At 49.6% G+C, this 12,500-nt stretch overlaps 1 protein-coding gene across 1 annotated transcript in view; it reads left to right on the top strand.

The window, feature by feature from the left end:
• The window catches only part of synrg (synergin, gamma), a 48,281-nt gene that overhangs the window by 32,664 nt on the left and 3,117 nt on the right, over positions 1-12,500 (top strand). Inside the window, 6 exon segments of the mRNA XM_080514596.1 lie at positions 4,583-5,044; positions 5,715-5,878; positions 8,232-8,285; positions 8,555-8,651; positions 8,792-8,940; positions 9,460-9,567. Of these exon segments, the coding sequence (XP_080370722.1) occupies positions 4,583-5,044; positions 5,715-5,878; positions 8,232-8,285; positions 8,555-8,651; positions 8,792-8,940; positions 9,460-9,567 (1,034 nt within the window).

Consider the following 12,500-nt stretch of genomic DNA (forward strand, 5'->3'; position numbering starts at 1 on the left):
GATCGCGCTCCTGATCGCGCTCCTGATCGCGCTCCACGGATCGCGCTCCTGATCGCGCTCCACGGATCGCGCTCCTGATCGCGCTCCACGGATCGCGCTCCTGATCGCGCTCCACGGATCGCGCTCCACGGATCGCGCTCCTGATCGCGCTACTGATCGCGCTCCACGGATCGCGCTCCTGATCGCGCTCCTGATCGCACTACTGATCGCGCTCCACGGATCGCGCTCCTGATCGCGCTCCACGGATCGCGCTCCACGGATCGCGCTCCTGATCGCGCTACTGATCGCGCTCCACGGATCGCGCTCCTGATCGCGCTACTGATCGCGCTCCACGGATCGCGCTCCACGGATCGCGCTCCTGATCGCGCTACTGATCGCGCTCCACGGATCGCGCTCCTGATCGCGCTACTGATCGCGCTCCACGGATCGCGCTCCTGATCGCGCTACTGATCGCGCTCCACGGATCGCGCTCCTGATCGCGCTCCACGGATCGCGCTCCACGGATCGCGCTCCACGGATCGCGCTCCTGATCGCGCTACTGATCGCGCTCCACGGATCGCGCTCCTGATCGCGCTCCACGGATCGCGCTACTGATCGCGCTCCTGATCGCGCTCCACGGATCGCGCTCCACGGATCGCGCTCTGTGCCTCGCGTTTGAACATAAACCACAGTGGCTGCTGCTGCGTTTGAGCAGAAAGCTAAAGGCTCCCGTGTCCCGGAGCCGCGCACCACCGCGGCGCACCCGACGCTATGCTGCAAACCGAAAGCTCCAACGCGACGCAAAGTCCCGAGCCCCACGACAACACGAAAGTTGAGCAGCAAAGAAAAGAAAAGGGAAAAAAAAACAAACCAACCAGAGCAAAGCTGAGCACACTGACAGAGGCTTCATCCAGCCGACATATTAACATATTGAGGGCGTGTCGTAAATCACTGACCAATCAGCAGGCGGCTCCTCAAACTCAGACCCGTTCCGTGGTCCTGGTACCCCGACGGAAGGGGAGCAGAAAAGAGACCGCCTTTGGAGCGCTTGTTTCCGCATTCCTGCGGTGGAAACGCGAACCGTGACGACCACACCGGTCTCTCCCCGCACTTTTTGTGGTGTAACCGGGGCTCTAGTGAGCCGGCAGCGCCGCTGACCAACGTGTACGAAGCTGCCGCCGCTCCAGCGTCATGGAGGAAGTGATCAAAGCAACAAAATAAGAGGCGGAGCAGAAGCGTTCACGGCAGGGAGGTCTTTTATTGATGCCGTTCAGGGTCGGACGCGCCCGAGAGACGGAATCCTTCAGGTTTACTTTTATTGTGAAGGTGTGATTATTGTCAGCGAGGACAGAGGGAGAGGCTCACCTCACACATCAAAACACATCAAAGCAAAACACAAAACTAGATCATTTCTAAAGCTGAAGGTGTGAGAAGGAGGATGAATGACTTCAATATCAGGTATTTACTGTCTGCCAACGTTCGTCTGCAGCGGCGGGTTAAATAACACCGGGGGGGGGGGGGGGGGGGGGTCCAACTCTCCATCTGTGCTTCATTTTCTGAGGCTTTATCTTAATTACAACACTATTGTTGACGAATCCTCCACACTGTCAAGAAAAGAGTTCTTGGTGAGTCATGGGTTTCTTCTTTTGTTTTGTTTTTTCTCAGCATTTAGTGCTTTTGAAGATCTCAGTGACGTTTAGGGCCAATGTTAGCCCTCCCCCTACCCCTTAGCCCTCCCCCTACCCCTTAGCCCTCCGCCTACCCCTTAGCCCGACGCTTACCCCTTAGCCCTCCACCTCCAAAACGTGGGCAAAGGTAAAGGGATAAAAGTTTCAGCTGTTAGATTTGGTACACCCCTCTCCCTCTGCTCAGCCCCGCCCCTCTGCTCAGCCCCTCCCCTCTCCCTCTGCTCAGCCCCGCCCACTCTGCTCAGCCCCTCCCCTCTCCCTCTGCTCAGCCCCTCCCCTCTCCCTCTGCTCAGCCCCTCCCCCTCTCCCTCTGCTCAGCCCCGCCCTCTCCCTCTGCTCAGCCCCTCCCCCTCTCCCTCTGCTCAGCCCCGCCCCCTCCCTCTGCTTAGCCCTGCCCCTCTCCCTCTGCTCAGCCCCTCCCCCTCTCCCTCTGCTCAGCCCCGCCCTCTCCCTCTGCTCAGCCCCTCCCCCTCTCCCTCTGCTCAGCCCCGCCCCCTCCCTCTGCTTAGCCCTGCCCCTCTCCCTCTGCTCAGCCCCTCCCCCTCTCCCTCTGCTCAGCCCCGCCCCCTCCCTCTGCTCAGCCCCTCCCCCTCTCCCTCTGCTCAGCCCCGCCCTCTCCCTCTGCTCAGCCCCTCCCCCTCTCCCTCTGCTCAGCCCCGCCCCCTCCCTCTGCTCAGCCCCGCCCCTCTCACTCTGTCTCACAGTTATGACATCATAATACGTGGCCGTTACATCAGCAGCGCTGAGCCTCAGACGTCAGTAGATTGTCCATCAGGAGCGTCGTCCTGCCGTCCAGAATTCCCCGTGTTGCAGCAGCTCGGCTGCTTGTTTCACATCCAGGGGAAGAAATAGACGGAGACGTGGATTATTCAGTTTCTGTGTTTGGACTTCAGAAATATTTCCTCCTCCACCATGTGAAGGTGGAGGAGGAAATATCTCCTCCTCCACCATGTGAAGGTGGAGGAGCTTCCTGGTTTGCTCTGGTCCCGGTTTTCAAAACACCATATTAGAAGACTTTGGAACTCTACAGTGTAATAATAATGTTATAAACAGTCTCTACCAAACAAAGACACACGGAAGCTCCATACGGCGGCGCTACTGCCGTTCTTACCAGTATAAAACACAACAGGTTTATAGAACTTTAGAAGTGTATAGATGTGAATCTTACTAGTATAAAACACAACAGGTTTATAGAACTTTAGAAGTGTATAGATGTGAATCTTACTAGTATAAAACACAACAGGTTTATAGAACTTTAGAAGTGTATAGATGTGAATCTTACTAGTATAAAACACAACAGGTTTATAGAACTTTAGAAGTGTATAGATGTGAATCTTACTAGTATAAAACACAACAGGTTTATAGAACTTGTAGATGTGAAGTGCGAGTCCTTCGGCGTCATGTCCTCCTACCCCTCTGTTTAAAGTGTGCATCTGGAAAAGCTAGTAAGTAAAGTAGCGAAGTGGGACACCCCTCAGACTCTCGTTAACAAGGGGTAGGGCTGAGGGGGAGAATTGAGACGCAGCCTCAGTCTACTTTATACCTTGTAGTTTGACTGTAAACACAAATACAGCCTCCATGATAAACCTCATAAAGCTCCGTTAAACATGGGCGACCAGATAATCTCATTACATTTCTAGAAACGCGTCGGGAATTGACCTGTTGGGTAATTGGACAGTATTCATGCAGTATATTTACCTGCTTGGTGAGTAAAACACACGAGAGAACCTTGTACCTAATAGAACCTACTAACACGTTATTTCAGGTTTGTCGTCCCAGAAGGGTTCCGTTGGCTCCGTACAGGTTGACAGATGATTGACAGGTCACGGCCTCCCGATTTAGCGCGCCGGCGGTAAACAAAGTGTGGATTCTCACGAGATTGGGGAAAACCACCCTTAAATGGCTTTTTGGCCGCAGCTCGGCTAATAAAACCTACAAAGTGTCGTTTCCCAGGCTGAAATGAGCAAATCTGCTCCGAACACGTCCAGTGCTGAGATTTAGCTGCTTGTTTTGGTTCTTTACTTGGAAAATGAGCCGGAGTTCCAGCCTCTGGTGTGTTTTACTGATCTCCCTGACATTTTCTACATGACTGGACTGAAGACGCTGCATTTAGCAGAATGAAAAACATTCTATATATTGTACCTTCAGCCCAAAATGTAACCGCGACTCGAATTGTCGTAAAATCTAATGTAATAAAACCAGAAATGCAAATAACTGGTTGATAATGTACCGAGACGTCGAGCCCAAAACGATACGACATCATATATTTTTCCTCTCCGAATGCATTAACTTTAATAAATCACATTTCATGGTTTGGACTTGAACTTGAATCGCTTCAATTTGAAGGAAAAAACAAAAACAAAAACAGACAGAATGAGAAAATACTCATTTCCTTTTCCCTCATGCCTGTTTAAGCCTTGAGAAAATGATATTTTTGGCTGATTTTCTCACCTTCCTCCAGAACTCCTCTCAGATTCTCCTATTAGTTTTTGTCATCAGGCTCATTGGAGCCCCGTGAGGAACAACGGCACAAAACTTCTCACATAAATAAAATGGAATAATAATGACAAAGATTTAACAAGGATTTAAATGTGAATGAGAATCTGCATTATTTTGTAGTGATGACTGGATCACGGAAGAGAAGACTATAAATAACATTAACAGTGTTTAGATAGAAGTTGAAAAAAAACAACTTTTTGTCAATATTGAGCAGTTATTACATTTTTAAACTAATATGAGAGTCCGAGAGGCGTTCTGGAGGAAGGTGAGAAAATCAGCCTGGAAAGTTCTCAAAAATATCATTTTTCTCAAGGCTTAAACAGGCGTGAGGGAAAAGGACACGCCCCCGCCCCCGCCCCCACCCCCTGCCCCTCCCCCGACAGGAACCTCTGCTATTGTCTGTGTTTCCATTGCAGAAGGCGACGACATGAAATTCGACCCCTTCGGGACGTCGGCGCTCGGCGGCCTGGCCGCCTACGACTGGTCGGAGCGGGAGGAGGGTCTGCCTGGCGAGGCCCGGAGGCCCGGAGCGCCGTCGCCACCGCCGCTGCCGCCGGGCAAAGAGCCGCCCTCCGGCAGCGGCGGGAACGACAAGTTCGAAGCCTTCGCCAACTTCGGCGGCGACGGGGACGACTTTGGAGACTTTGCGAGTATGGTGTCGGAGAAGTCGGAGAAGTCGGACTCGCCCGCCACCACCGGCGCCGGCGAGGCCTCGGAGGGGAACCAGGGCGGAGCCACGGACGACTTCGGCGCCTTCCAGGGCGACAAGCCCAAGTTTGGCAAGTCCGACTTCCTGAAAGCCAGCGCGCAGGCCAAGGTGAAGTCCAGCGAGGAGATGATCAAGAACGAGCTGGCGACCTTTGACCTGTCGGTTCAAGGTGAGTTGAACCGGCCGATTCGGTGACGCCTCGGCTTTTGGGTTATTCTGCTTTTCTCTTCTGTTTTTACAGTCGATTCTCACGATGCTTCTAGAATTAATTTCCAGAAAAGGTATCGGTGGAGTCGCGTCAGAGCCTTTTAGCCACGACAGACGTTTGTAGACGTGGTCAAGAGGGGAGGAACCGGGTTTTGACCGTGACGCCGGCAGCAGGGGCGGTTAGACAAAGCGTCACGGAGGTTGTTCAGACGGCCTCTCCACACTTTTCCTTCGCTTCTCAACCGGCAGACGAGACTCGCGTCGGCACCGTCGATCACCAACACCTATAGAGAACAAGCAGAACCTCAGCAGGTCCTTCAGTCCAAATCCATCAGAATCGCCTCATTTCCTGCAGATGAGCCCCTCGTTTTAAATCTTACAACCCCATCCCAACCACACACACACACACACACACGTGGAACAAGCAGTGGTGTTTGCTGGGCGGCTCTTCCAGGATTTGTCCGTCGTGGTTCTCCATGAATAACCCCGCCACACGCCAGCCCTGCTCTCGCTGAGCGACCATGTTGGTCACAGAGGAAGTATTGACTCTCGCCGCCGCTCGTCTGGGTGGGAATCCTAATAAAGGAGCGTTGCTATGGCGACGCCGGGTTCAGGTCCTCGTCCTCTTCCAGGGTCCCACAAGCGGAGCCACAGCCTGGGGGAGAAGGAGCTGGGCCGCTCGCCGCCGTCCCCGGCGCCGGAGCAGGCCTTCAGGGACCGGGCCAACACCCTGAGCGAGAAGCCCGCCCTGCCCGTCATCAGGGACAAGTACAAGGACCTGACGGGGGAGGTGGAGGTGAGCAGGCCCCGCCCCCGCAAGCTCCAGCTGGCTTTCACCACATTCACCACCATATTGACCACCATATTAACCACCATATTAACCATATTGACCACCATAACCACCATATTAACCACCATAACCACCATATTAACCACCATATTAACCATATTGACCACCATATTAACCACCATATTAACCACCATATTGACCATATTGACCACCATATTGACCACCATATTAACCACCATATTAACCATATTGACCACCATAACCACCATATTAACCACCATATTGACCACCATAACCACCATATTAACCACCATATTAACCATATTGACCACCATAACCACCATATTAACCACCATATTGACCACCATAACCACCATATTAACCACCATATTAACCATATTGACCACCATATTAACCACCATATTAACCACCATATTGACCATATTGACCACCATATTGACCACCATATTAACCACCATATTAACCACCATATTAACCATATTGACCACCATAACCACCATATTAACCACCATATTAACCACCATATTAACCATATTGACCACCATAACCACCATATTGACCACCACCATAACCACCATATTGACCACCACCATAACCACCATATTAACCACTATATTAACCACCATATTGACCACCATATTAACCACCATATTAACCACCATATTGACCACCATAACCACCATATTGACCACCACCATAACCACCATATTAACCACCATATTAACCACCATAACCACCATATTAACCACCATATTGATCACCATAACCACCATATTAACCACCATATTGACCACCATATTGACCACCATATTAACCACCATATTAACCACCATATTAACCACCATATTAACCACCATATTGACCACCATATTGACCACCATATTAACCACCATATTAACCACCATATTAACCACCATATTGACCACCATAACCACCATATTGACCACCATAACCACCATATTGACCACCATATTGACCACCATATTGACCACCATAACCACCATATTGACCACCATAACCACCATATTAACCATATTGACCACCACCATAACCACCATATTGACCATATTGACCACCATAACACCATATTAACCACCATATTAACCATATTGACCACCATAACCACCATATTGACCACCATATTAACCACCATATTGACCACCATAACCACCATATTGACCACCATAACCACCATATTGACCACCATAACCACCATATTAACCATATTGACCACCACCATAACCACCATATTGACCACCATATTGACCATATTGACCACCATAACACCATATTAACCATATTGACCACCATAACCACCATATTAACCACCATAACCACCATATTAACCATATTGACCACCATATTGACCATATTGACCACCATAACCACCATATTAACCATATTGACCACCATATTGACCACCATATTAACCACCATATTAACCACCATATTAACCACCATATTGACCATATTGACCACCATATTGACCACCATATTAACCACCATATTAACCACCATATTAACCACCATATTAACCACATTAACCACCATAACCACCATATTAACCACCACCATAACCACCATATTAACCACCATATTGACCACCATAACCACCATATTAACCACCATATTGACCACCATATTAACCACCATATTGACCACCATATTGACCACCATAACCACCATATTGACCACCATAACCACCATATTGACCACCATAACCACCATATTGACCACCATATTGACCACCATATTAACCACCATATTGACCACCACCATAACCACCATATTAACCACCATATTGACCACCATAACCACCATATTAACCACCATATTGACCACCATATTGACCACCATATTGACCACCATAACCACCATATTGACCACCATAACCACCATATTGACCACCATATTAACCATATTGACCACCACCATAACCACCATATTAACCACCATATTGACCACCATATTAACCATATTGACCACCACCATAACCACCATATTAACCACCATATTAACCACCATATTAACCATATTGACCACCATAACCACCATAACCACCATAACCACCATATTGACGACCACCATATTAACCACCATATTAACCACCATATTAACCACCATATTAACCACCATATTAACCACCATAACCACCATATTAACCACCATATTAACCACATTCACAGCCACATTCACCACCATATTAACCATATTACCATACAACCATATATATTCTGATAATCCTGATTAATCTGATAATTTATAATTCTGATAATCCTGATCATTCTGAATCCTGCTGATCCTGATCAAATAACCCGGAGGTGCCGTGTCGTTGCAGGAGAGCGAGCGCTACGCCTACGAGTGGCAGCGGTGTCTGGAAAGTGCTCTGGAGGTTTGTGTGTTTCTTCGTGTTCCACTGCCTCCCAGCAGGGGGCGCCATACACATTCACATGTTATGTAACACATAGAAATGTTAGTTTGTTTGTGTTTACGGAAAGAAAAACTAAAACGACTCATTTTCATGTTTCGTTGCTGAATAAGAGGCAAAATCTTCCTCACGTGTGAAATCCTAATGAAAGGTTTCTGAATGACGAGTCTGTGTGCGTCTGAGGGGGACGTGTTTGCGTGACGCACCACTGACTTCCTGTCTCTACACTGAAGGTCGTCACCCACGCCAACAACACCCTGAACGGCATCAGCAGCTCCTCCGTCTGTACCGAGGTCATCCAGTCTGCACAGGGTCTGGAGTACCTGCTGGGTGAGGCACACACACACACACACACACACACACACACACACACACACACACACACACACACACCAGTCTGCCCAGGGCCTGGAGTACCTGCTGGGTGAGGCAGAGTGTGTGTGACGTCTCCCCCCCCCCCCCCCTCCCAGGTGTGGTGGAGGTGTACCGTGTCACCAGGAGGGTGGAGTTGGGGATCAAAGCGACGGCCGTTTGTTCTGAGAAGCTCCAGCAGCTGCTGAAGGACGTCAGCCGTGTTTGGAACAACCTGATGGGCTTCATGTCGCTGGCCAAGCTCACCGTGAGAACCTCCACCCTTTATTACCCTTTACCCTGGAGAACCTCCACCCTTTATTACCCTTTACCCTGGAGAACCTCCACCCTTTATTACCCTTTGCCCTGGAGAACCTCCACCCTTTATTTACCCTTTACCCTGGAGAACCTCCACCCTTTATTACCCTTTACCCTGGAGAACCTCCACCCTTTACCCGGGAGAACCTCCACCCTTTATTACCCTTTGCCCTGGAGAACCTCCACCCTTTATTTACCATTTACCCTGGAGAACCTCCACCCTTTACCCTGGAGACCCTCCACCCTTTATTACCCTTTAATACCCTTTTATGTGGTTAGCCACGTTAGCCACATTAGCCGCGGTGACTCTTTGTTAAAAGCCCACGACTCTCGGAGGCGTTTAACTGTGATCAGGCTGTTTTTCACTGCCGCCACGTTCTGAGGACGGGAATGAGTCGTTTTGTTTGTTGTTGTTGTTGTTGTTGTTTACTCTGCCGGCGGCTGAAGCTGACGTGTGTTTGCGTTGCAGCCTGACGAGAACTCGCTGGACTTCTCCTCCTGCGTCCTGAGACACGGCGTCAACAACAAGGAGCTAGCTTGTGGCGTCTGTCTGCTCAACGTGGACGCTAGCAGCAAGGTGGGTACACACACACACGCACGCACACGCACACGCACACGCACACACACACACACACACACACACACACGTTGCCGGATAACAACTGACGTTCCTCTGAAACGTTCTTGCAGAAAAAAGAAGAAAGCAAAATCGGACGTCTGTTTAAACGAGTATGAGACACTTTGACCTCACTTCCTGTCGGGGGGGTCGGAGGGCGGGGTGTGGGGGGGGGTGATTGTCCTCTCACAGACCAGCCCAGGTGGTGGAGGTGGTGCAGGAGGTGGAGGTGGTGATGGTGGTGATGGTGGTGGAGGAGGTGATGGTGGTGGAGGTGGTGGAGGAGGTGATGGTGGTGGAGGTGGTGGAGGAGGTGGTGGAGGAGGTGATGGTGGTGGAGGTGGTGGTGGAGGTGGTGGAGGAGGTGATGGTGGTGGAGGTGGTGCAGGTGGAGGAGGTGGTGGAGACGAACCAGGGGCGGTGATTTATACCAAAAAAGAAAATTCAAGCTTTAATTAAAGATTAAAATAAGTTTTAACTGCAACGCAAATCATGGAAAAGATGTTTAAACGTTACGCTTCTGTCGTCTTCAAGTCAAGACTGAAGCCAAAGTGAGTCTCTCACACACGCATGCACGCACGCACGCACACACACACGTGCACACACACACACACACACACACGTGCACACACACACACACACACACACACCACACACGTGCACACACACACACGTTGCCCTCAGGACGGCCGTCAGTCCAATGTACTGAAAGTGACGGAGCAGAAATCTCCTTTACGACTTGAGTTCATGATTCATGTGACAAAAATAGAATAAATGAATAAATAAATAAATGTAAAAAGCTCTGAAGCCCCGCGGGTTAGAACAGTAGTGGTTCCTACTTCTCAACCTGTTTGATGACAAAACATGGTTCTCTGACTGCTGCTTTTAGTTTCTATACTATCAACAAGTTCTATCAACAAGTTCTACTATCAAGTTCTATCAACAACTTCTATCAACAAGTTCTATCAACAAGTTCTATCAACAACTTCTATCAACAAGTTCTATCAACAACTTCTATCAACAAGTTCTATCAACAAGTTCTATCAACAACTTCTATCAACAACTTCTATCAACAAGTTCTATCAACAAGTTCTACTATCAACTTCTATCAACAAGTTCTATCAACAAGTTCTATCAACAAGTTCTACCATCAAGTTCTACCATCAAGTTCTATCAACAAGTTCTATCAACAAGTTCTACCATCAAGTTCTACCATCAAGTTCTATCAACAAGTTCTATCAACAAGTTCTATCAACAAGTTCTACCATCAAGTTCTACCATCAAGTTCTATCAACAAGTTCTATCAACAAGTTCTATCAACAAGTTCTACCATCAAGTTCTACCATCAAGTTCTATCAACAAGTTCTACCATCAAGTTCTATCAACAAGTTCTATCAACAAGTGTCCTCTAGTGGCCACAAGAGGCTGTAGTGTCCTCTAGTGTCCTCTAGTGGCCACAAGAGGCTGTAGTGTCCTCTAGTGTCCTCTAGTGTCCTCTAGTGGCAAGAGGACTCTAGAGGACACTGGAGGCCTCTCCTTCCTCCTCTCCTTCCCTCTATTCATCCTCTCCTTCCCTCTATTCCTCCTCTCCTTCCTCCTCTCCTTCCCTCTATTCATCCTCTCCTTCCCTCTATTCCTCCTCTCCTTCCTCCTCTCCTTCCCTCTATTCCTCCTCTCCTTCCTCCTCTCCTTCCCTCTATTCCTCCTCTCCTTCCTCCTCTCCTTCCCTCTATTCATCCTCTCCTTCCCTCTATTCCTCTCCTTCCCTCTATTCCTCCTCTCCTTCCCTCTATTCCTCCTCTCCTTCCTCCTCTCCTTCCCTCTATTCCTCCTCTCCTTCCTCCTCTCCTTCCCTCTATTCCTCTCCTTCCCTCTATTCCTCCTCTCCTTCCCTCTATTCCTCCTCTCCTTCCTCCTCTCCTTCCCTCTATTCCTCCTCTCCTTCCTCCTCTCCTTCCCTCTATTCCTCCTCTCCTTCCCTCTATTCCTCCTCTCCTTCCCTCTATTCCTCCTCTCCTTCCCTCTATTCCTCCTCTCCTTCCTCCTCTCCTTCCCTCTATTCCTCCTCTCCTTCCCTCTATTCCTCCTCTCCTTCCCTCTATTCCTCCTCTCCTTCCTCCTCTCCTTCCCTCTATTCCTCCTCTCCTTCCCTCTATTCCTCCTCTCCTTCCTCCTCTCCTTCCCTCTATTCCTCCTCTCCTTCCTCCTCTCCTTCCTCCTCTCCTTCCCTCTATTCCTCCTCTCCTTCCCTCTATTCCTCCTCTCCTTCCCTCTATTCCTCCTCTCCTTCCCTCTATTCCTCCTCTCCTTCCCTCTATTCCTCCTCTCCTTCCTCCTCTCCTTCCCTCTATTCCTCCTCTCCTTCCTCCTCTCCTTCCCTCTATTCCTCCTCTCCTTCCCTCTATTCCTCCTCTCCTTCCCTCTATTCCTCCTCTCCTTCCTCCTCTCCTTCCCTCTATTCCTCCTCTCCTTCCTCCTCTCCTTCCCTCTATTCCTCCTCTCCTTCCCTCTATTCCTCCTCTCCTTCCCTCTATTCCTCCTCTCCTTCCCTCTATTCCTCCTCTCCTTCCCTCTATTCCTCCTCTCCTTCCTCCTCTCCTTCCCTCTATTCCTCCTCTCCTTCCCTCTATTCCTCCTCTCCTTCCCTCTATTCCTCCTCTCCTTCCCTCTATTCCTCCTCTCCTTCCTCCTCTCCTTCCCTCTATTCCTCCTCTCCTTCCTCCTCTCCTTCCCTCTATTCCTCCTCTCCTTCCCTCTATTCCTCCTCTCCTTCCTCCTCTCCTTCCCTCTATTCCTCCTCTCCTTCCCTCTATTCCTCCTCTCCTTCCCTCTATTCCTCCTCTCCTTCCCTCTATTCCTCCTCTCCTTCCTCCTCTCCTTCCCTCTATTCCTCC

This window comes from Blennius ocellaris (assembly GCF_963422515.1).
Source record: "Blennius ocellaris genome assembly, chromosome: 2".
In the NCBI taxonomy this organism is placed as follows: Eukaryota; Metazoa; Chordata; class Actinopteri; order Blenniiformes; family Blenniidae; genus Blennius; species Blennius ocellaris.